At 35.4% G+C, this 27055-nt stretch overlaps 1 protein-coding gene across 1 annotated transcript in view; it reads right to left on the bottom strand.

Annotated features, from left to right (window-relative positions):
* Positions 1 to 489: 489 nt before the first annotated feature.
* Lrriq1 (leucine rich repeats and IQ motif containing 1) overlaps positions 490 to 27055 on the bottom strand; it is a 190715-nt gene continuing 164149 nt past the window's right edge. The window contains exons 23-25 of the mRNA XM_052165529.1: positions 10954 to 11113; positions 8692 to 8752; positions 490 to 642 (exon numbers count right to left, since the gene is read on the bottom strand). Of these exons, the coding sequence (XP_052021489.1) occupies positions 490 to 642; positions 8692 to 8752; positions 10954 to 11113 (374 nt within the window). The remainder of the gene's footprint in view (positions 643 to 8691; positions 8753 to 10953; positions 11114 to 27055) is intronic.

The raw sequence follows: 27055 nt of genomic DNA, 5'->3' as shown, positions 1-27055 counted from the left end.
GAACATGCAAATTTAAATTTAAAATGTTACCCTAAAACCCCTCAGAAAGCAGATAAATAAATTCAGGAGGTTGATCTAGCATTGTAGGGGAGTACCAGGACAGAGAAAAAGGAGGGAGGTGTTGGAGAATGGGTGGAGAGAAGAGGGCTTACGGGACATATGGGGAGGGGGGAAATGGGAAAGGGGAAAACATTTGGAATGTAAACAAAGAATTTAGAAAAGAAAAAAAAAAGAAAAAAAGAAAGAAAAAAATTCAAAAGGCTTAAGAGCCTGACGGTGCAAAGGAGCTTGATTTCCATAATATAATTAAAGAAATACTGATGCTGTTACTTTTAGAAGTAATTTAATTCCGTCTATATCAAAGGAGAAATATAAGGGAAGAAAGAGGCCAAAGGCTTCCTTGTGGGTAGCACAGGTGGCTAGCACACTACCCCCTATCTGTAAAGGAAGGCTTGCTGCCGTTGGCCGCCATCAATTCATTTGTGAGTTCTAAATTAGTTCTGAAGGAAACCATAGCTTACTTGTGGATCCCGCTGAGTATCTGTGTGTCTGGCTTTTTTTTTCTTTGTTCACAGACAAAGCACTTGCACTGGTCATGGAAAAAAAGTCTAAATCCGTGTCTTCTCTGCTTACAAGTCTTGCCTGGGAGCAATGGGGGAGAATGTATACAATCATGAAACAAAATATGGCATTTTCTGAATGCAGCTCACATTACCCCAAATAAACAAACAGGCTCTGTCAAACAACCTTCTTCAAAATGATACCACAATCCTTTATTGCTGCCCAGGCAGAACAAATGCACTATGTCAAAGCATTTTGTTGCAAATAAGAGCCGATTTTAAAATTGAGGTTTGCGATTCGAGTCTGTACAACAAAAGAAAACATTTTACTACAGTAATTTTGATGAAAATCAATCTTAAAAGTATTGGGTGAAACTTTAAACAGCTTAACATCACTTACTGACCAAGTATAGTATTTAATACTAATTAAATGTTAGAAATGTCATGTTAGATTATTTTTCCAGTATTTGTATCTATACTAGATATACTGGTATTTTAGAAACAACAACCCTTAAAATGAATTTTACATATCTGTGTACCATCATAGTCTATTGTCCAGTCCAGCTGCTACATTCTAACGGCGGGTTCCCTGGAAGGAGAGATGGGTATAGGAATGGGTGGCAAGAGAAAACGCCTGGAGACAGACATGGCTTCTGGTTCAAGTCTCCACCTTTAATGCATCTCTCCCAAGATACCAAGGCAGGCCAGGCCCCTCCCCTGAAGGCTGGAAACCGGTTCTGCTTGTTCTTCAGGAGGTCCTTGACTCAGGTTCCTGGCTGCTATTCTTTGAGAACAATGGGCTGGAGGAAGTCACAGACTATATACATTCTTTCATTATAAGCATTATCCGCGTAAAATATTACACTTTAAATGATCTAATTTTTAGGTCATGTTAAATATATAGTAATTTCAAGACACATTTCATGCACCCAATGGATTATTCATTTCATCAGAAATTACTTTTGTACTTTTATTACTATGTTATGCTGATATTTAGCATCAATATAGAGTTGCTTCTTACCTATGCATCTTCTCTTATAGAATGTCTGGCATCGTTAGGAATTTATCAAGACTGAGCTGTGAACTGGGGAATATGCTTTTATGGAAAATAAAACAGCCTCTAAGTGGATGGGATCTACCCCAAACCACTGCATAATTGAATCCCTGTGAGAGAGTATTGTCCTAAATGTTTGATGGGAGGAAAATTTAAACACAGTGAAATAGAGACAAGAAATCACCACAGTGGTTAAAAAGTTATCTGTGTAACAAATTACTTAGACTCAAGGAACCAGACTCTAAATATCCTCTTTCACTTTTTGATATCACCTCCTCCTCCACCCCCAACCTTCATCTCCCTGCTTTAATTTCAGACCCCTTCTTTATTTTCTTCCCTTCCTCATTCTCCTCTTCTCCTCCTCCACCCCTCCCCCACATCTCCCTCTTTTTCATTCTCCTCTTCCCTCCCATTCTCCACTGCCCCCTTTCTTCTTTGAAACTGTCTCCTCACTGTCCTGGAACTCTCTAGGGATAAGATGACAAGCAGACACAGCATCTGGTTTGACATTTTCCTTTCCTTTGTACTTTCATAAGTGAGGGCATAATAATATCATACTTTAAATTCTTTGTATATTTACTTTTTAATGTGTATGACTATTTTACTTGCATGTACATAGGTATATTACTTGAATCCTGGCATTGAAGGAGTCAGAAAAGGTTGTTGGCTCCCCTGGAACTGAAGATATAGACTGGGTGAAATGCTGTACGAGTGCTGGGAATAGAAGCCAGGTCCTCTACAGGAGCAAACAGTTATTTTAAACTGTGAGCCATGTCTCTAGCTCCCTAAGATCATACTTAAAAACAAAGATCAAGATGTCTATTACAGAAAATTTGTTTTAAAAAAGAGAAAATCAAGTGTTTTAAAGATGAAATTCTCTTGTAAGCTCTCTTGTGTATTTTGTTTGTGTTTTGTTTTCTTAATTGTTATCATTGTTTTTATTGCTGGTGGTGTTTTATTTTTGTTTTACATATCTACTTTTACTCTTTGGGGAGCACATTTACATCTTTTCAGAAGGATGTTTGAGTCGCCAATGTGTTTCTTGTTTAATACTGGTCCCCAATGTTACAATAGCGGTGAAAATTCTTATTCCCCGTTAACATTATAACTATTGTAATACTTATGTAGAAAGATTCTCCACACAGACAATCATGTAAAGGCACAATATAATTTCGTACATTGTATAATAATAAACAGTGATAATAAAAGACTGGATATATTTTAGCTACTGGATCTTTATAAGATGTAGAGTCTAATTCTATTTATAAAAAAATGTAGGCTGACTATAGAGCAGTATGCTTTGCTACATCAAAACTAATATTTTACCTATCTTATATACTTTATATGTAACTTGTAAGAAGAGGTCATACCAAGAGTTGGTCTTATGCCACCTAGGTTTGAGTAAGTGCAGTATATGAGTCACACAACAAAACCAACCAAAATGATGAAATTCTTCTCAGTAAGTATCCCTGTAAAGCATGACTCTTTTTATAACTAAGATGAGTTTTAACAATTTCCTGTAAGATGCTTTTTCTCTGTATATTATATCTGTAAGATCTAAACTTAGTTTACTCATTTTAAGTCTTTCAATAATTTGTAGATTTAGTAAAATCATTACATATATTACAAATATCCTATCAATTTGACTGTTTCTAAGTGTTAAAATCCTTACTTTTACTTATGCAGAGCTGAATTATGAAGATGGTTTCCTTCAGAGTAGATCATTATCATTACACATATTCACTTTCTTATTAATAATGCACAGTGAGTGGGAAATTATGTTTGATGAGTGAGGGAAAGATAATTTCTATGCTTTAAATATCATCTATCTATCTATCTAATTTATATGTAATAAAATAGATTTTAATCTCCTACTTTTAAAGTTTTGACTTAAAACTTGCAAGGAGACTCCACAGTCTTCTGTGATCAGTGGAGCATCTGGGACAGAAGTCTTCCTGCTGCCATTGGCACCAGGGAGCCAGGAGACTCCACATCCTTCTGTGCACAGCCTGCCAGGAGAGAGTGATCTGCCAGCAGTGCTTTTACTTCTGAGCTCAGAAGGACACAGGCTTACAGGCCCACAGGAGGAACAAACTCCAGCCTGAGACAACAATACCAACTAGGACCAGAGATAACCAGATGGCGAAAGGCAAGCACAAGAACCCTACCAACAGAAACCAAGGCCTCATGGCAACATCAGAACACAGGTCTCCCACCACAGCAAGTTCCGGATACACCAACACACCAGAAAATCAAGAGTTGGATTTAAAATTGTATCTCATGATGCTGATAGGAGGCTTCAAGAAAGACTTAAATAGCTCCCTTAAAGAAATACAGGAGAACATCGGTCAACAGGTAAAAGCCCTTAAAGAGGAAACACAAAAATCCCTTAAAGAAATACAGGAGATCATGGGTCAACAGGCAAAAGTTCTTAAAGAAGAAACACAAAGATCTCTTAAAGAATTACAGGAAAGCACAAACAATCAAGTGAAGGAACTGAACAAAACCATCCAGGATCTAAAAGTGGAAGTAGAAACAATAAAGAAATCATAAAGTGAGACATCTCTGGAGATAGAAAACCTTGGAAGGAATTCAGGAGTCATAGATGCAAGCATCAACAAAGAGAATACAAGAGATAGAAGAAAGAACCTCAGGTGCTGAAGCATTGACTCAATAGTCAAAGAAAATGAAAAATGCATAAGGCTGTTAACCCAAAACATCCAGGAACTCCAGGACACAATGAGAAGACCAAACCTAAGGATTATAGTTATAGATGAGAGTGAAGATTTCCAATTTAAAGGTCCATTGAATATCTTCAGCAAAATTATAGAAGAAAACTTCCCTAACCTAGAAAAAGAGATGCCCATGAACATACAAGAAGCCTTCAGAACTCCAAACAGACTGGATCAGAACAAAAGTCCTCCTGGCACATAATAATCCAAACACCAAATGCACTAAACACAAGAAAGCATATTAAAAGCAGTAAGGGAAAAAGGGCAAGTAACTTATAAAGGCAGACCTATCAGAATTACACCAGACTTCTCACCAGAGATGATGAAAGCTAGAAGATCCTGGGCAGACCTCATACAGACCCTAAGAGAACACAAATGCCAGCCCAGGCTACTATATCTAGCAAAACTCTCAATCATCATAAATGGAGAAACTAAGATATTCCATGATAAAACCAAATTTACACAATATCTGTCCACAAACCCAGCCCTACAAATGATAATAGATAGAAAATGCCAACACAAGGAGGGAAACTGCACCCTAAAAAAAGCAAGAAAGTAATCTTCTTCCAACAAACCCAAAAGAAAATACCCACACAAACATATAAATAACATCAAAAATAACAGGAAGCAACAATCAGTATTCCTTAATATCTCTTAACAACAAGGGACTCAACTCCCCAATAAAAAGACATAGACTAACAGAAATATTTCTCATATAAATCTTCAATTTTATCAGAAAATGTTTGTAATTCACCCTTTTAATTAATTTAGTAATGATGTTTTATGTCTAGCATTTTATCTGCATTATTTTTCATGATAATCTTCAATTTTAATGTCTTTCTCTATATTTCCTTTATTTTATCAGAAATGTTTTAAATGTAAACCTTTTTTTATCCCAAATGTTTCTGATTCTACCTACAATTAATTTAGAGTTTTTATATCTACAATTTTATATGTAAAATTTTCCATGAAATAGTCAATTTTAATGTGTTTTTCTATATATTTCTTGAATTGTACCAGAAATATTTTCCATGTAAACCTTCAATGTTATCTGAAAATGTTTATAATTCCACCTTCGATCATATTAGAATTATCTTTATGCCTATCACTTTATCTGTATAATTTCTATGATAATCTATAATTTAAAATGTTTTTCTATAAATATCTTCAATTTTATCAAAAATATTTTCTATGTAAATCTTCAAGTTTCTAAGAGAATGTTTATAATTCTACTTTCAGTCAACTTAGGAATACTTTTCTGCCTACCATTATAAAATTTTCCATGATAATCTTCAATTCTAACATGTTTAAAATTTTTAACATCTAAAATTTTTCTAAAATTTTATCAGAAATATTTTCCATGTAAATCTTCAATTCTATCATAAAATGTTTCTACTTCATATTTCAATTAATTTAGCAATGTTTTACATGTCTACCACTTTACTCTTTAATTTTCCATGAAAATTGTCAACTTTAACATGTTTTTATATGTATATCTTCTATTTTATTTGAAATATTTTCCATATAAATCTTTATTTTATCATAAAGTGTTTATCATAAAGTTTTAGAGCTGTTATAAACAAAACTACTGTAAAAATTTGTGCTGTATTTTAAATATTTTTTTAAAATCCCTTGAGAATTTCGTAAAACTATTTTGAACATATTAAACCCCTGTAGTACTATTTATTTTTAATGAATGCTCAGTTTTTTAGAAAAATGTTCAGTAGAAATACTGTTAGCTCACCTGTTGCATGTTTGTTTACCTTAAAAAGAAGTGTCATTTTTTTCAAGCCTGGCAATGTAACCTTTCCATCAACTCCCTCTTCAAATATATGGCCTCTTTTACTTTATTATTGTGACATATTTAATATTATATTGTTAGATACATTTACATGTATATATATATATATATATATATATATATATATATATATATATATGTGTGTGTGTGTGTGTGTGTGTGTGTGTGTGTATGTGTGTGTGTGTGTGTGTGTGTGTAGTATTTAAGATTGTTTAATGTTACTTGTATATATTTGATCCCAGGCATGAACAATTAGAGGGATCACTCTTGGGAAAGATCCTTACTCTATCATTAGTTGCTTTTGTAAGGGTAGGTCCTGTAAGATCTCCCCCTTCTGTATCAGCAGGAACCACAACACTGACCAGCATTTGATGATATCTCTATAGGTACAAGAGTGACATTCATACCATGGTGGTGGTAACCATAAGCTCTCTAGCTAGGCTTAAAAGACACTTAGCAGGAAGGAAATCATGCCTGCTACTAGATACCTAGCCAACTACATGGAACTAGTAAGATCATGGGTTGTAAAGGAGAACCTACTACCAATACTTGACTAGACCAGAATAATTTCTAACTGGATTCTCAAACTTGCCCTTATAACCTCAGAAAAATGTAGGTCTCATCTTGATAAAACAAAACAAAATAAATTCTCTTTGCAGCAATAAAACCATTATAGAAAACCAAAGCTGATCATAATACATGGATTAAGTGATACTGGTGTTCTTAACCCCAATAAATGCATCTACAACAAATTCCTACACCCAAGTCAGGGAAGAGTGTGAAAGATAGTACAGAAGCAATATATAATAACAGATGATCAGGAGTCCTCTGTATCACTATGTAATCTAGAAACATGGAATATACACACACAATACCTCAACGATATGAGTAACTAAACTAATTTTGAGGAATTACAACATTAATAGATAGATATGCTAACATGAAATGGGGAATTCAATAAACACCATATTCTCTAATTTAAAAATCTGAATCCATTTCCAGAATAATGCAAAATATGGATATTCTCTGGCAAATTCTAGAACTTGATCCATTTATCTCTTTTATTCAATTATCAACATACTTTTCACTATTTTTTAAAAAAATTATTTATTGTTATATGTAAGTAGACTGTAGCTGTCTTTGGACACCCCAGAAGAGGGCATCAGATCTCATTACGGATGGTTGTGAGCCACCATGTGGTTTCTGGAATTTGAACTTAGGGCCTTCAGAAGAGCAGTCAGTGCTCTTAACTACTAAGCCATCTCTTCAACCCCTCTTTTCACTATTGCTGACATAATTCCTAATACATTTTAAAATAATACTTTCTTTTACTTTCCAATTCCTTTTGGTTATGACCATGTGTTAGCCTTGCTTAGGCATAGATATTATCTTCTAACTCATCAATATGCAGAAATTGACAATGATTATGCCTTATGCTATAATGTTATTTAGTAAGATATATAATATTTATCTAAAATTATAATTCTTTTCTGTCTTTTAATGCTTTTTTCCTCCGAAATGGCCACTAAATATGTGCAAAAATATTGTTCATAATATATTTATATAATACTAATAGACTAACTATTATTACTAGGGCTACATGCATGATACTCTCATAGAAAACTTTTACTAAAATACAAGAAAATATTTAATGAGGGATGATTATGAATATAAACATCGATTCCTTCCTAACTCTTTCTCTATCTCTACCTCTTACTCTTTGAAAAATTGTTCAAGAAATGATATGTGAATGCTCTAAAAGCCTTAATTATTTTTATCATAAAGCAAAGTATATTTGGACATGAAATACTCCATTGGAAACAAAGTGGTAGGTAGAATCTTAGCAAGGAATATTTGTTAGTTTTTATACATGGGAGGTGCTATCCACTTTGATCAGCTACAGAAGTACCACAATTTCCCATTTGAGGAGAACCATTTCAAGGTTCCATGGCGGCTCCATTCCTCTATATGCAAAGTCTTTCTTCCAGACAAGTAAGTTTGCCATGTAAATGCATTCCATTTTCAAGACTACACTCTTGTTACCATGTTTAGAATCTGTCCTTAAAGGTCTAATAATACTTTTCAAAGTTTAAGGGCACTCCACAAAATTTTTCGGGTTTAAACTGATGGAAATCCCTTGTTATTTTAACTATGGCCTGATTCTCCAAAATGGGAATTCATCTTGCTGCTTTTTTCTTGTGTAATCTCCAAATTCAACTCTTATGATTTCGGACTATAATCTCATTAAGTAATTTCCCATCCAGAGTAATTTTGTTTAAAAAAACGGTAATAAGTTAATATTTTTACATATGTCAAATAAAATTGTTATTTTAAACACTGTCATATTGCAACATTATATTAGAAGTCAAGAACACATACATTATTATTTTAACACATGGCATTCGAGGTTGCCCCAAAATAGATACAGTTGTCATCTTTTCATAGTTTAAACATATTATGAAACATATTCTAAAGTGTTTTTTTATTGAGCACTTGTGTCTATAACATTTTTCATTTTTCTCTAACCTTAAACATATTTCTTACCACAAGTTGAACTCTTCCACCATTAAGTACATCTGGATCTAACTCAGGCAAGAAGTGATTGCTACATGGTAACACAGAAAAAAGAAAAACAAGTTACAGCATAAATATTGAACAGGAGTGTTTTAAAATGCTCAAATGTCTTTATATAAAATATAGAAAACAGCTTCAATATATGTTACTATAATAAATGCACCCCACACACATTACACATGCAAACATATATACATGTACTTCCTCTATTAGATAGGAATCAATTTTTACAAAGATAATTTCTAAATAATTCTTCAAAACTATCCTTCTATTAAGATATATACATAAATATAAATCTGAAAGCATTAACAGTGAGAGTTATTAAATTATAGAAAAGTTAAGTGTATTTAAATTCCTTCCCCCCCCCCCTTTTCCTTTGGCTCTTTGAAAATGGGTGTGATAGAGCCTAGGCCAGACTCCAAGTCACCATGTAGCCAAAGACAATGTTGAACTCCTAGTCCAACTGTCTCTACCTCCAAGGACTGGCATCCCAAGCCCATATCATCACTCTTAATTTTTACAATCATAAAATTTCACTTGAGACTGCAAAGTTTTCTACCTTTTAAGTTCTACCATGTTTAATGCATACCATTAATATTTATGTGTTCAATTTGATAGGAATACTCATATTTTTATTTTTGATAAAATTTGTCTTTGGAAGTTGTAGAGATAATAAGTAACTAAAGAGCTTGACATGCAAGCATGTCAAGGCATGTTCAGGTATGGTGGCCAATATTCAGGATCTCAGCATGCAGTGATGAGGGGCGGAGGTATAGACAGATCCCTAGGTTTTGTTGCCTAAGCCAGTTATTCCTAGTCTAACAAGAGAGCATCTCTTAAAAAATATTGTGGTGTTGAAGAAAAAGACACAAAATGTGTAGGTGGAGAAGGGGTTTTGGATCTGGGAAGAGCTGGGGAAGGAAATCAATAACGTCTAAACACACTCTGCAAAAGGTTAAAGGGCTAATCAAAATAAGAAAAAAGAAAGAAAAGAAAAGAAAAAGAAGATGGTTTATGAGGAAGAGTGCTAAAAGTTGACTCAGATATACATGCACCAACCCCAAAATGTGTACACAACACACACATACATATATACATACATACATACATACATACATACATACATACATACATACAATACGGGGGGGAGAGATGGAAGTATTCTTCCATTTTTGAAAATACTTTTTGAATATATTACAAAGAAATTTTATATATACTTAATAAATAGAAAATAGAGAAGAATCTGAGCAATTGTTTCTTCTACTAGATAGAGATTTCATTTACTAGTAAGTAATAATATTAAATGTTTAAACAGACCACCAAACAGGCAGCATATACCAGCTGATATGAGGCCTCCAACACATATACTGCAGAGGACTGCCAGGTCTGTGCTCAATCAGAGATGATGCACCTAACCCTCAAGAGACTGGAGGCCCCAGGGAGTTTAGAGATCAGGTGTGGTGTGGCATGGGAAGTGGAGACAAGGGGGTTGTGGAGGAGGTATGGGATGTGGAAGAGTCGAAGGGTGAACTGGGGGTGGGGAATAAAATCTGGAGTGTAAAAGTAAATAAATAAATAAATAAATAAATAAATAAATAAATAAATAAATAAATAAATAAATTGTATTTTCCACTCTATCATATCTATATCAGTACTTTGACTTGCAAATAGTCTCTCATGTCAAGTTAATAAGCGTAATTGATAAATTCTGTTCTGATTATTTAACATGACATAAATTTAAGTTTGCATTAATTGGAACACTTAAAAATAAAACATTAACTACTCATAACTTTATTTTTCTTTGTTCATAATGCATACGTCAAACAACAAAAATGTTTCCATTTTCATTGTACTTTCATTTGAAAGTTTAAGTCACATATATTGTCATAAAATTTTTATCTAGATTTCAGCTTTCAATATTAAAAGCAATCATTATTTTTAAATCTAAGTATTGACACAGCAACAGTTATTGGATACCACACTTTTTCATTGTAAAGAGGTTTTGTCGTTCATGTATTGGTTTTAAGCTTTACAGAATAGAGTTTTTCCTAAACATTTTATGGTGAAAACTATAGAGAACAATTAAATCTGCTCTGTAGGAAAGCCTCTGGTGATGTGATGTATTGGCTTTTTGGCTATGAAGTTGTGTTTGTTTTAGCACAATTAACCCGGGTTTCACTTTTCAAGATATGTTTACAATACAGAAATCTAATTTAAAGGAAATGACCTCACCATTTCAGGTTTCTGGAACTAGTTGCGTCAGGAAAGCCAATTTGTGTATGCAGCCACTGGTAGGTATACTCCTTACTCCTTTCTAACTTTTCCTTTGCAGCAGTTGCTTTGGAGACTGCCTCTTCCCCCTCATCTTGGGAAGAAATGTGCACCATTGTTACTCAGTTAATTACAATTAGGGCAGGTAGCTCACATAATCCCAAGAATTTCATCATAAAAGAGGAAACATATCTGTTCAGGCATAGTGATGAATTAATGTCCATCATTAAAAATGAACACATTTTGAGTTCCTGTTTGAGTTTCAATCATATCTATATTGAAGAATAAATAAAAATTGTAATGCAGCTATTTAAATTAAGCATCATTTAGAAAACTTGGGGTTATTTTGGGGAGATGGTAGACTATTTTTTCTTACCAATAGGCTTACTTTGGGGCTTAAGATCAAATTGTCATTATAACATCTTATTTAAAATGGAACTTATAAATTATAACAAAGGTATTTAAAACAGAATTTTGATTATACAAAATTGAGTTTTGTGTAAGGGATTTTATTTTCAATTATGAAGAGTGCATATAAAATTTTCAAAGTAAAGATTTTCATTGTGACATTTACATCAATGGCAGAAGGAGAAAACTGGTTCTCAAAGGTTGTCCTCTGATCTACACATAAATATACAAACTGTGACACAGGTGGGCTCATATTCAATCCATACCCAAAGTAAGTATGAAAAAACCCAAACATGCAAAATAAATCAGTCTATCTCTGAATCTGTTTCTCTTCTCTCTCTCTCTCTCTCTCTCTCTCTCTCTCTCTCTCTCTCTCTCTGTGTGTGTGTGTGTGTGTGTGTGAAAACATGGCATATATGCCTGCTATGTCAGTGCCACACAATTTAAAATTCCGTCAACAAGTAGCTTTTGTGCAGCACTGCTTAGCGCCATGGGCTTGCTCTTACTCAGCCTCGTTCTTGGAGCCCTCATTAACTGCTAATGGCTTTCTAGCTTTGTGAGCTTCATAGACTGCATGTTTCTAATATCAATTCACAGGAACTAAACTCACAAGAATATAAAATTGCAAAAGCTGGTGGTTAAAAATGCTAACTTTTCCAGGTACAGATGCAATCACAACATTTAGAAGAGCTGACACAACATTGCAAGTCAATGTGCCCAATGTCAAACAACCTGAGACAAGGTACTGGTCATTAAGAAAATAAAAGAACACATAAGTAAAAGAAAGTCAAATGTCAAGTCATTAATTTGAGACAATCTTTTACTTATGGTTTGACCTAGAAATCAGAATATTTGTAAGTTCTTTCGAAAATGAAACATATCTTAAAATTTTAGCAAATTCATTTATATTGCTGACTAAGAATAAGTCCTTTCTCTGTCATTAGTTGTGAAAATATTTTTCTGGTTAATTGCTGATTTCAATTTCTACTCTTTTTTTTTCCCAAAAGGCAATCTTTCTAGGCATGCAAACTTGTCAGCTGAACTTCAGAGACATTACTTGTATTCTTCTTCTTCTTCTTCTTCTTCTTCTTCTTCTTCTTCTTCTTCTTCTTCTTCTTCTTCTTCTTCTTCTTCTTCTTCTTCTTCCCCTTCTTTCTTCTTCTCCTCCTCCTCTTCCTCCTCCTCCTTCCTCTTCCAGTTCTTCATTATCACCATCATCACCACTACCATCATCATCATCATCATCATCATCATCATCATGTCTAATTTTGCTATGCAACTTTCAAGTTACCTAAACCAGAAATCTGAAATGCTCATTGGACTGGTGAGATGGCTCAGCAGTAAGAGCAGTGACTACTCTTCCAAAAGTCCTGAGTTCAATTCCCAGCAACCACATGGTGGCTCACAACCATCTGTAATGAGAACTGCCACCCTCTTCTGGTGTGTTTAAAGACAGCTACAGTGTACTTACATATAATAATAAATAAATAGTAAAAAAAAAAAAAAAGATCCTTGGCTACTCCCTCCTTGTTACTAATAATACATAAACTATAGTGAGTTTTCCTTCATGATACACCTTTAGTATTGTCTCTATTATCAACAGTTCAACCATTTTTAAAAGGATTGAGCATGCTTTCTTTCAGCCCCGTTACCATCCATGATAAAGTTCTTCCTTCCAGCAAGTACTTACTCATTCCTCTTTCAGGTATTTTACTGCAAGTGACTTACTGAATTTGAGTAGGGATGCTTGTAATATCACAGGTTATTTACTGGATTAGAGTCTACTTTTTTTGTAGCAACATCACTGAAGATAATGACACCTCTTGCCAACAGCCATTAATTACCCTAAGACCCTCAGTTAGGTAGGGACTCTACCTTTTCTATGATGAAATGTTGCAGACCTAGCTTAGTATAGGCTTGTATAGGCCCTGCCCTTCTCAGCCTTCCCTTCAATCTCCTCTGTCTTCCTCTGCTCTCTCTTTATTGGGTGCTTATGGACCAGGTTGTACCTCTCAGGTGCTGTTCAAATGCCATGCATGCTCATGATGATATGTTCCTCACCATGATGATCATGGACTCGAATCCTCTGCAACCATGAGCCCCAATAAATACCCTCTTTGATAAGGTGTCTTGGTTATGGTGTCTGTGGGAGTTTGACTATGCCTGGCATAGGTAGTGGCACTATTAGGAGGTGTTGCCTTGTTGGAATGGCCTACTTGGAGAAATATGTCACTGTAAAAGTGGGCTTTGAGATCCTTCTCCTAGCCATATGGGAGCCAGTATTCTCCTGTTTGCCTTCAGATCAAGATTTAAACCAGTCAGCTCCTCCTCTGTGCCCTGTCTGCCTTGAGTCTGCTGTACTCCTACCTTGATGATAATAAACTGAATCTCAGAACCAATAAGACAGACCCAATTAAAATTTGTCCTTTATAAGATTTGTCTGGAAATCCTAACTCAGACAGCGAAATAGAAAAGTAGCAATGACTTCAAGACATCACTGTTATTATGCTCAAAAACCTTGTTTCCTCTTGATCTTGTTTCATTACAATTGTCTGTTTTTCTCTTTTGTAACCATACAAGAGAGTCACATTTGAGGATTTAATTCTTGTCAGTACATCTGATCTCAGATCATACTCTTCCCTGGAAGATCACTTCAGCACTATCTTATTGTTGATCTTTTGTCTTTGGCTATGCAGTATAATTCTAATATTGCCCCCACCCCCCAAGATCTTAGTTATACTGTCCATGTAAGGTGACTTCATTTAAATTCTTGAATCATTATTTTTATCTCCTTGATAGATAAAAGGCTTCTGTGAGGTTTTAATCTGTAATGCTATCAAAGGCTCAAGTATTCTTCAATGCAGCATTCTTAAGATTGGAGTAAGGGAGTACTAGGGTCAAATTTTACCAATGCATAAATCCACAGGTAGCACAATGGTTAAGTGGCCAAAGGAGGCAGTAGAAACTGTGAGAGGTGGGGTGAACAGGGAAGCCTTTGGAGGGTAAATTTTGTCTTTGTTCTCTCTCTCTCTCTCTCTCTCTCTCTCTCTCTCTCTCTCTCTGTCTGTCTCCCTCCCTCCCTCCCTCCCTCCCTCCCTCCTTCTCACTCCCAGGTGAGCAGCTTTGCTTGTGCTTATCTACCCGACTTTGATGTTTTGCCTTCTCTTTGGCACAAAACGACAAACTTCATAAACTGCAAGCTCTGATTGTGAGCCAAAATGAACTTTTCCTTCATTTAGTTGAATTGTTTGTCATAGTGATGAGAAGCTCACACATCTCTTATAAACAACCTACTACACATCTTCAAATCCAAAATCAAAAATCCTATTTCTCACCTTTCTTTGGATAAAATTCAAAGTTCTTTTTAAACAGTATAGAAAAGTCTTGCTGTAGATCTGGTGAGGCATCTTTTAAATTCTTACCATAATCCACCAGACACACTATAGTTATTCAGCTTCTTGCACCTACATGCTTTCTACTTCAAGTCTTCAAGTATGTTTATAAAAACTCTTCTTCAGAGTAAACTATCTGGAATTTCAACAATGTACTTTACATTTAAATTAGGTTAAGCACTGCTATTGTTTGAGCACTTGGTTGTCAGTTGGCTGTGCAGTTTTGGGAGACTATGAAGGACTTAGGATTTAAATCATTATGGGCGAGCCTTTGAAGATACAGCCCAGGGTTGTTTTTAAGTTTAGCTTTCACCTTCATGATTCACCAAGACACAAGTAGCCCCTTTGCTTTACTTTGGATGTTACTCCTGTGATAGAACATGAACCAAAACGATGTGGGAAGGAAAGGATTTATTTGGATTATACATCCTGATCATTGTCCATTACAATGGGGTGTTTTGGGGGGGGGACTCAACCAAAACAGAACTCTGGAGAGAAAGTGAATCAGAGACCACTGAAGAATGCAATTTTTTGGCTTCTTTCTCATTTCTCATTCATATTATTTTTTTATGAAACCTAGGATCATACACTCAAGTGTGGTTCTGCAAATAGTCACCATGACGCTTGCTCATCAAGTGTTCATCATGAAAGTGCTTTACAGACTTGTTTGCAGGCAAATACGGTGGAAGTATTGTTTCATGTGAGGTTCCTTACCTTTTTCTAGTATGTGACTTGAACTTGTATGAAGTTGACCAAAACACTAGCACATTTACGTGTTGTCAGCTTCACACCTAAACCTGTCACTATTAAACTATAACTTTCTTTTTAATCTTCAATACATCATTTTAATGTCATAAAACGTGTTATAGCTTTAAGAGTTTTATAGCCATTAAAATTCAAATATATTAAAAGCACTTTTAAAACAATAGCCAACATCTTTAAATACACATATATATTTATATTATATATTATATATATTTATATTATAGATTACATAAATACATTATATAAATATATTACATATTATATAAATCTATATAAATATATAGATAACATTTATATCTTTTAACTACAGGATGCTATAAAATAGTAAGTTCCCAAGAGGGCAGTACCAAGCACAGTTACAACTAGGTCAAAGCAAAACTGTATTGCAACAGTGCTAATACCTCATTGTCCAGTGTCTGGAACTCAGTCATGATCTGCTGGCCTCTAAAGGACTAGGGAAGCTCTACTTCTGTTCTACTAGCAGTACAATCACCTTGTCATTTCGGCTAATGCTAACTTTCTGCCTGTTCTTTTCAAAGGTGATCCTCCCACTCTCCCGGCATCTCCAACATTCTGGGGTTTGCTATTGCAGAAAAAGATACGTCTGCACCATTGATCTGTCTTTAAGGACTTCAATCCTGACAGACAGTGCTAAACTTCATCTGTGATCCATCCCTCCATGCTATCAAAATCACTAACATGTGGGAGTCTTAGACATTACCAAGCTTGGCTGACTCCCTTACTTCCCCATCCAGGGACCACAGTTTCTCTATGCTGACCTTGACGAAATACTCTCCCAAAATGTCCTTTAACCAGGGCTGATATCTCAGTCCTACTTAACTATGATCAGTTGTCTTAGTAAACCACTTTCACTTCAGCTTGGTGATTCTTCTGTCTTAATCACTGCTGTTTCTTCAGCCTCAACTGACCAGAAATCAGGTGGTTCATGCAAATATGTCACATGAGCAGCCCCGATAGTCTCTGCTGCTGTCTGAGACTTCATAACACAACCCCCCATCATTGAGACATATGTGTGTATTATCTTTCAAGTTCCCACAGGAGCATTTTTTTTTAAACTCTGAGCACTCAATGGCTTTTCCAGATGCAAACTCTAAAATCCTTCTCTAATCCTTCCCCAAAAATGCATGACCATGCCAATCTCAGTAATATCTTACTCTGTGGTACCAAATATCCTAGTTTGGCTTCTGTTGCTGTGATTAAACACTGACCAAAACCAATCTGGGGAGAAATGTACTTATTTGGCTTACACATCTTAATTGCTGTCCATCATGGAAGAACATCAAGGCAGAAAGAACTCACATGGGGAAGGAAGCTGGAGGTAGAAACGGATCCAGAGACCATAGATGGGTAGTACTTACCAGCTTCCTTCTACCATGGCTTGCTTCTGGTGGCTTGCTTAGATGGCTTTCCTATACAGGCTAGGACTATTGTCTCAAAAGTGGCAATGGCCACTCAAAAGCCACTCAAAAGTGGCTACTCAGGGTGCACAGGGCCTACATGAGCCATTTATTACGAAAGGGATGCAGGTATATCTAATAGCAGTATTTTCTCGGGTGAGGATTTTGTTTTGTTTTGGTTTGTTTTCCTTACTTTTTCCTGCCCAGCTTCTGTCAATTCAACAAGAATTTGACAGGAACACCCCTAACAGGTTGCTGTGGACATCATGTGCGCCACTTTCCCTGCCACAGGGAACTGAAGCCATGGACCCAGATGAGTCCTTCTCCCGTTGTTGCTTCAGTCCAGTACTAAGTCACAATAGCAAGAAATGTGACAAGCACATGAAAGCTCATTTTAGAGGACCCAGGAAGAACTCCAGGACAATTTTCTATGTCTTGTCCTAACTTCCTGTTTTTATGTCTTTTGCCTCTTATAATATAAGCTCTTGATAATGCTAGTGCATAGTATGATTCCTGGTAGGCATAATGCATAGTATGAGGGTCAATAAATATCAGTGAAAAGGAGCATCTGCCATAATTTTTCATTCTGTTCTTAGAAGGAACTGGAGTATAATCCAAAGGTTTTTAGTGTGTAGTCAAGCCATAGTATTACAGAGACAGCATGTGTCTAAACATGATTTACTTAGTTACTAGATTAGAAAGGATCCTTAACTCTGAATGTCAGAATTACATCAGAATTTAAAAAATAAATAAATAAATAAATAAACAAATAAATAATAAAAGAAAGTAAAACTAGCAAATCAAAAACACAGAGCCAAACCGATGACCTCTTTATAGGTCCACACTGTAATAAGCTAGAGGAGAGCACTTTTTTTCTCATTCTTTTTTTTTTTAAATTCAATATATTTTTTATTTACATTTCAAGTGATTTTCCCTTTCCTGGATCCCCCCTCCCTGAAAGCCCCATAAGCCCTCTTCCCTTCTGGTTCCCCAATCCAACCCTTCCCACTTCCCTGTTCTGATATTCCCCTATACTGCTGCACTGAGTTTTTCCAAGACCAGGGGCCACTCCTTTCTTCTTCTTGGGCACCATTTGATATGTGCATTGTGTCTTGAGTATTCCAAACTTCTAGGCTAATATCTATTTATAAGTGAGTGCATACCATGAGTGTCATTTTGAGACCTCACTTAGGATGATGTTCTCCAGTTCAATCCATTTGTCTAAAAATTTCATGAATTTATTGCTTCTAATGGCTGATTTGTACTCCATTGTGTATATATACCACATTTTCTGTATCCATTCCTCCATTGAGAGACATCTGGGTTCTTTCCAGCTTCTATTATGAATAGGGATGCTGTGAATATAGTGGAGCATGTATCCTTATTACATGCTTGGGAATCCTCTGGGTATATGCCCAGAAGTGGTATAGGAGGGTCCTCTGGAAGTATCATTCCCAGTTTTCTGAGGAAACTCCAGACTGACTTCCAGAGTGGTAGTACTAACTTGCAACCCCACCTGCAGTGGAGGAGTGTTCCTCTTTCTCCACATCCTCGCCAGCACATGTTTTCTCCTGAGTTTTTGATCTTGGTCATTCTGACTGGGATGAGGTGAAATCTCAGGGTTCTTTTGATTTGCATTTCCCTAATGACTAATGATGCTGAACATTTTTTAAGATGTTTCTCTGCCATCCGAAGTTCTTCAGGTGAGAATTCTTTGTTTAGCTCTGTACCCCATTTTTAATAGGGTTATTTGGTTTTCTGGGGTCTAACTTCTTGAGTTCTTTGTATATATTGGATATTAGCCCTCTATCTGATGTAGGGTTGGTGAAGATCTTTTCCCAATTTGTTGGTTGCCAATTTGTCCTTTTGATGGTGTCCTTTGCCTTACAGAAACTTTAAAATTTTATGAGGTCCTATTTGTAAATTCTTGATCTTAGAGCATAAGCTATTGGTGTTCTGTTCAGGAACTTTTCCCCTGTGCCCATGTCCTCATCTTCCCCAGTTTCTTTTCTAGTAGTTTCAGTGTATCTGGTTTTATGTGGAGGTCCTTGATCCACTTGGAGTTGAGCTAAGTACAATGAGATAAAGATGGATCAATTCGCATTCTTCTGCACACTGACCTCCAGTTGGACCAGCACCATTTTTTGAAAAGGCTATCTTTTTTTCTACTGGATGTTTTCAGCTCCTTTGGCGAAGATCAAGTGGCCATAGATGTGTGCGTTCATTTCTGGATATTCAATCCTATTCCACTGATCCTCCTCCCTGTCACTGTACCAATACCATGCAGTTTTTAACACTATTGCTATACCTATTAAGTCCATTTGGTCCAAAACTTGTTAGTTTCACTGTGGCTCTGTTTAGTTTGTGTTTTCCTGATCTGTCCATTGAAGAGAGAGGGGTGTTTAATTCCCCACAATTATTGTGTGGGGTACAATGTATGCTTTAAGCTTTAGTAAGGTTTCCATTACAAATGCAGGTGCCCTTGTATTTGGGGCATAGATGTTCAAAATTGAGAGTTCTTCCTGGTAGATTTTTCCTTTGATGAGTATAAAGTGGCCTTCTGTATCTTTTTTGATGACTTTTGGTTGAAAGTTTATTTTATCTGATATTAGAATGTCTATTCCAGCTTGTTTCCTGGGACCATTTGCTTGGAGAACTGTTTTCCAGCCTTTTACTCTTAGGTAGTGTTTGTCTTTGACACTGAGATGCGTTTCCTGTATGCAGCAAAATGTTGGGTCTTGTTTACGAATCCAGTCTGTTAGTCTATGTCTTTTTATTGGGGAATTGAATCCATTGATGTTAAGAGATATTAAGGAATAGTGATTGTTGCTTCCTGCTGTTTTGATGTAATTTTTATGTTTGTGTGGTTATCTTCTTTTGGGTTTGATGAAAGGAGATTACTTTCTTGCTTTTTCTTATGTGTAGTTTCCCTCCCTTTGTTGGTGTTTTCCATTCATTATCCTTTGAAGGGCTGGGTTTGTGGAAAGATAGTGTGTAATTTTGTTTTTGTCATGAAAAACCTTGGTTTCTCCAGTTATGGTAATTGAAAGATTTGCTGGATATAGCAGTTTGGGTTGGCATTTGTGTGGTCTTAGGGTATGCATGACGTCTGCCCAGGCTTTTCTGGCTTTCATAGTCTCTGGTGAAAAATCCGGTGTAATTCTGATAAGTCTTCCTTTATATGTTACTTGACCTTTTTCCCTTAATGCTTTTATATATAAGTACACTGTAGCTGTCTGCAGACACACCAGAAGAGGGTGTCAGATCTCATTATGGATGGCTGTCAGCCTTGTGGTTGCTGGGATTTGAACTCAGGATCTTTGGGAGAGCAGTCAGTGCTCTTAACTGCTGAGCCATCTAACCAGCCCCCCTTACTGATTTAATATCCCTTCTTTGTTTAGTACATTTGGTGTTTTAATTATTATATGACAGGATGAATTTCTTTTCTGGTCGAATCTATTTGGAGTTCTGTAGGCTTCTTGTATGTTCATGGACATCTCTTTCTTTAGGTTAGGGACGTTTTCTTATATAATTTTTGTTGAAGACATTTACTGGACCTTTCAGTTGGAGATCTTCACTCTCTTCTATGCCTATAATCCTTAGGTTTAGTCTTCTCATTTTGTCCTGGATTTCTTGGATATTTTGAGTCAGGAGCCTTTTGCATTTTTCATTTTCTTTGATTATTGTATCAATGCTTTCTATAGGATCTTCTGCATCTGAGAGTCACTCTTGCATCTCTTGTATTCTGTTGTTGATGCTTGGATCCATGAGTCCTGACTTCTTTTCTAGGTTTTCTATGTCCTAAGTTGTCTCCCTTTGTGATTTCATTATTGTTTCTACCTCCTTCTTTAGATCCTGGATGGCTTTGTTTAATTCCTTCACCTATTTTGTTGTGCTTTCCCTTAGTTCTTCAAGGGCTTCTTGCTCTTTACATATGTTCTCTTGTATTTCTTTAAGGGAGTTATTTATGTCCTTCTTGAAGCCCTCCATGATGCCCTCCATCAGCATCATGACCTGTGATTTTAAATCCAAATTTTGCTTTCCTGGAGTGTTGGGGTATCCAGGACTTGCTGTTGTGGGAGAATTGTGTTCGGATGGTGCTATATTGCCTTGATTTCTGTTGGCAACTTCCCACATTTGCCTTTTGCCATCAGGTTATCTCTGGTGTTAGTTGGGCCTTCTGTCACTGGCAGGAGCTTGCCTCTCCTGTGTGTGTGCCTGTAGGCCTATCTCAGCAACTTTGGGTGAGTTGCTTTCTCCTGCCACACATTGCTGTGGTGCTGCAGAGTTCCGGGGTACAGGTGGAGTCCTGGTGTGATGTGTCCCAAGTGCTCTTCTGCTCTGGTGGAACCTGCCTACCAATCTGTTGCACAGTCACAGAACAAAGATGACAGCCGAGACCCACTCTCTTTTAGTTGTATTTGAGTATGTACCTCTGTGGCCTTGATCAGCTCTGGATGCAGGCTGTGCAGGCGGATTCTCCCCTCTGCAGGGCTGGACTCACCTGTGCAGGCTGCCTCTTCCTAGCTGGCTGCTGGGTATATAGCTTGCTTCCTGCACTGCTTGGAGATGGGGCGCTGTGGCCAAGGCTGTTCCTGTTCCAGAGGCAGAGACCAGAAGGCTTTTTTCAGAGGCATCTGGACTGGATCCTCTGCTTTGCAGGGCCAAACTCACCAGTGCAAGCTGCCTCTTCCTAGCTGGCCTCTGGGTGTATCGAGGAGAGTACTTTTATTTAAGAGGTTCACCGAAGAAATGAAGTAATTTGAAAATTCATGGAAATATTATTCTTTTCTTCATAAAGGGCAATAAAAGGTGCTCATTAAACCCATATGCTTCAAATAAATCAATTTCTAAATTTTCTGCATAATATCCTATACTGAGGTAAATTAAGATTCAATTATCATTTAGGGCACAGAGAAATACACTAAGTAGTTATATTTTAATTCACGTGGTTACTTTCCCATGACCATTTCCTTTTTCTTTAATGGCTTTTCTCCGTAATATAATTTTGAACTAGTCTTGGTTTCATGAGCAGAGATGAGTTCATCTGTTTACCAAAAGTTTTTGGAAGACATTGTTGTGGCTACACAAAATGCTTCTTCTTGTGCTGTGAAATATTCTAAGTCATTTTGATAAATGGTTGATTCTATGTAGCTTATTCTGGAAATACTAAAAATTTCTTTATAAAGTATAAATGGTTTGGAAGTGTTTACTAAAGAAATTATTACCTCATACCTCTCAAATGAAGGACAACTGAAAGTGGAATTTGGCATAAATACACTAAGAGAATTTGAGTTTCATTAACATCTGTATAAATACTTGTTGATAGGCTGTTTATAGCTTCTTCCTTAACCAAGCCAATCTGCGGTTGGAGCACAGACAGCACTGGCAGAAAACCAATACCTCTCTCAGAGCCATTTTAATGTGACAGCAACATCACTATTCTTTAAAGACATATTTAAGTATACATGAACTGGTTCGCTAAAGGGAAAAAAAAATGACTTAATGAAGAAAGACCAGGACTGTTGGTAAAAAGATTAAAAACAGAAACTTTGGGAGGGCAGCCAAAATTACATATGTAAGGTCAAAGGCTAACAATGGCATTAATCATTCCTTTACTCAGTTCATTCAATTTTTATGGCCAAACAGATTTTTAAAAATGGAATGAAAGATAATTGTGAGTTTTTGACTTTGAATTAATTCTCAAAACTGCATTGTTTGGTGGATGAGTTATCAACGGAGCATAAATGAGTTTTTATTAAAGCTCCCTGCCCCTAAATAAATAAAAAATGGATTTGAACATGATATATTATATATTTATATGCATAATAAAATTATATAAAATAAAAATATATAAGCAAATAAAGGTAATTGTGAAGCTATATAACTTTTGAATTTTATAAGATTGTTCTTTAAGCATAATGGTTCAATGCAGTGAATACTTATGAAATAGCAGAACAAATTCTTTAACTGTTATCATCCAATTACAAAAGAACTAGACTATCTAATTCTACCCAAATATAGCATATTTCTTATGTTCATCAGCTTTCTCATGTGTGTATAATGTATTCTTAAAGATACTTCCATAGTTTCTTTGCTGAAATTCACATAAACTGAAAAAAGAAATCTTAGGTGGTCTTTATTGCATATTCATGAACATTTGTAATTGTGCCTGGGACTAGGTTAAGGTAAGGAAAACAGAAGAGATATTTTCCTTATACAAGACTTTTGTGCCAAGAACCAAGATATAGTTTGATAAAATATTTATATATTTTTATTAAAATTTATATACTTCACATATATGTATTCTATATTTATCAATTTGATAAAATATTTTGAGGTAAATATTTTATTGTTATATTGCTTAATAAAAAAATCAAAGACAAATTTTTAGGATCTATTGTTGAGAATCAGTAACAGTCTTCTGCCCAGACACCTGAAGCTTTGAGGCTTGAGCCATATATATCCTGCCTCATCCTTGCTGTGTATTTATTTCTAAGTAATGCTATCAAACATAGCAGCGGGACGTCATTCTTAGAACTACAAAATAGGTATTAGCTTACATTTTCCCCTATAGTTTCATATGAATATGGCAAGGCACCTCATTCTGCATAAACATAGGATTTGAGTTGTGACATATAATAAGTTAATTTTGAAGCTAACTAATTTAAAGGATATTTTTGGAGTTATACTTCATCTGTCTTATAAGAAAGTAACTTGTACAGATAAAAATGGATTTTCACCTATAGGCTGTGTAATGATACACAGTTGACTTACTATCTCTCTGCTTCTTTTTATTGTTCTTATAGTGATTATATTAATAATATAAAATGAATAACTCAGTACCCCTAATGTACATTTTGTAACTGATTTTTGTCTAAAAAAGACATGTGAGAACCCTTATATATTATGAAAGATAATATATATATATATATTTTAAAAAAATATCTGTTAAAGATTTGGAATTTTTCTAAGTAGGACTTCCTGGAGGAACCTCCGGGTTATATATATTCCCATAATATTGAAAGAAAATGGATTCCATTTTGTGTAGTCTCAACATTGTCTCCCTTGGGACCAGCCAGACCTGACAAATCTTGCAAGGAAAAGAATAAGGTTCAAAAATAAAGTTTCCAGGGGGGTTACTAGGATGGAGGGAAGACTTCAGAGTTAGTCACAATGGTAGGGCGAACACTTTTCTGGAAGTTTGTCCAGGAAGTCCTTCTTAGAAAAATTCTAAAGAGTCAATGGATACTTTTCAAAACTATATTTTCTTTCATAATATGTAAGGGTTCTCACATGTCTTTTACAGAGAAAAATCAATTTCCAAGAGATAAGAAGGGTGTATGGTCCTAGTTGATTTTAAGTTATTTCAAATAATTTTTAGCAATTGCTTAGTAATAACCATGAAGGAGGCTCCATTGACATGACTCTCTCCTGTTTCACTCTTTTAATTTAATTATCCTTGGAAAATATTCCTGTGTCTAACCTAGATTCCCTCGGGGAGTGTTAATATGCTAGGTCATCCAAACTAGGGCCCACCCAAAAGAATAATCAAGAGTAATGATGTAATTAGTTTGATTTTCAGAATGGTATAATCATATTGACCAAATAAGTAGTATTGACATTTATTTTTATAGTTCAATTTTTCTGGTTTTGATATAAACATGAATACAGGTTTTTGCTCTTTGATAAAAAGACATTTATTCAAATATGGTTTTAATAATTTGTAGCTAAGCTAATGACTTGATTTATTTTATCTGTTATATTTCAATAGAAGATAAGTGATACTATATTGATTCATTAAGTCTAGGAGCTTTAAATAAGTTATTTAAAATTTTCTTCATATAATTATAATCATTAATTATTGCATAACAATGTAACAGAAATATTTCTGTAGCACATATATGCATTTGTAATGAACTTCTCATTGTGCCTATTATAATATTTTAATTATTGTTATAAAATGAAATTTAATTTTTTATGTTTTTTTAAATTAAATACAGATGGCTTTTGGTCACTTAAAAGTTCACATGAAGTACTAAATAGATCTTACAATATTGCTTACATTATAAATAACAATAAATAAACATCTTTTATTTTATCTATTGAATCAATACAGCCTGAAGAATATGAAAAGAATTTTGTTCGGCAGAGAACTCAGTAAGACATTTTATTCTTATTATTTTATTCATAAAAGCATGAATCATTGTTTCATGTACTAAGACTTTACTGTACAGAAATAATACCTTTCTGATGGATTTCACATTTTAGAAAGAAGTTAAGGACTTCTGATGTACATTTATGCTAGTAAAGGACAAGCCCATAGAGACAGAATGAACTGAACACAAAAGTCACTCTCAGCTTCAAACTATTACAGAACACACAAAAATTAAACCTCACATGAATGAGATCTTAAGAAAAAGAATCAAGAATTATATAAGCTAAAAAGCAATAAATTGTCCATGAGATCTCTGACAAATTCAAAATTAGAACAGGCTCTTTAAATCATATATTTTATGAAAAAAATTCCCAAGTATAACACCTATACTAAAGTATAAAATTTGCTTTCTTGATTTATTTTCTGCCCTTTTCCTCCCAGTCATGTGAGCAGCATAATGTTTACTATTTATGAAAACTTATTTTTAAACTGTATTTATTTGTCTGCACCTATGCCAGTGCCCACAGAAGCAGAAAGGCATCAGATGCCCTGGAGGTAGAGTTCAGGTGCTGTGAGCCACCTTAGGTGTGTCCTGAGAACTGAACTTCAGTTCTCTACAAGCATAGCCTGCCCTTTTAAACAATTAAAAACCTGTCCAGGTCCCTGCATTATTTGATTTTGACATATATATTAATAGAGGAATTCTGTAGGTTTTCTTTTTATTGTTAGATTATTTTGGGGAATTACTGTGTATTTGCTAGTGTTCTACTACATTTTATGTTAAGTTATTGCACTGCTTTTATTTTTTATTAGATATTTTCTTTATTTGCATTTCAACTGTTATCCACTTTCCTCATTTCCCCACCAAAAACTCCCTATCCCATCTCCCCTCCCCCTATTCACTAACCCAGCCACTCCTGCTTCCCTGTCTTGGCATTCTCCTACACTGCAGCAATGAACCTTCACAGGACTAAGGGACTCTCCTCTCATTGATGTCCAACAAGGTCATCCTCTGCTATATATGTGGCTGAAGACATGGGTCCCTCAATGTGTACTCTTTGGTTGGTGGTTTAGTCCCTAGGAGCTATGGGGTACTGGTTGGTTTGTATTGTTGTTCCCCCTGTGTGGTTACAAACCCCTTCATCTTCTTAGGTCTTTTCTGTAGCCCTTTCATTGGGGACCCTGCTTTTAATGCAGTGCATGTTCATCAACAGCATTACTGTTTGACACATAGACAATTCTGTAATTTCTAGAAGTTGTGATTGATGGAAGTTTACGTGCATGATAATAACGTATCTCTATAGACTTTAATTCAGTTACTTGTGCACTTGGCTTTCCATTCAAGTTATAAACTCTATTTTCTAAGTTTATATTTGGGAAAAAATTCTCTACAAATTTAATTGACATTGTCCTGCTCCTTTAAGTCAATTTGGAAAAAATTAATACCCCAACTGCATACCTTATGTTAGAAATAAAAACAGTACCAGGAATGAGTTACCTCCTTACACTATTGGTCAATAGGGTCCCACGGACACCCACGTATTGTAGTCCACAAGAGTACTCGACTCCAGAATTTGATAGTAAGGTCCTTTTACAAAGGACACTGTATAACTGAGAAACATAGCATAGAGAAATCAAGCTTGAATTCACTGGAAGCTTCATTTCTACTGGCTAGCTTTCATTTTATTGAAAGGTGTTCCATACACTGCCAGACAAGAGAATTGATCATAAACCGCATTGAGCTGTGACCCTGCAAGATTCAGTCATGACTAGCTTGGCAAGATATTCCCATTGTTTAAATAATGGCACAAACATTATGAGAGTAACCAACCACGTTCTGGTTGGCTTTAAGATCAACTTTATGAGGTGAAACACTTATATGGAGTTAAGGGGGAAAGAATTTGCATCTAAATAGATCATAA

The sequence above is a fragment of the Apodemus sylvaticus genome, chromosome 20, assembly GCF_947179515.1.
Source record: "Apodemus sylvaticus chromosome 20, mApoSyl1.1, whole genome shotgun sequence".
In the NCBI taxonomy this organism is placed as follows: Eukaryota; Metazoa; Chordata; class Mammalia; order Rodentia; family Muridae; genus Apodemus; species Apodemus sylvaticus.
The sequence above is the reverse complement of the archived record's forward strand: the minus strand, read 5'-3'. Positions and strand labels throughout refer to the sequence as shown.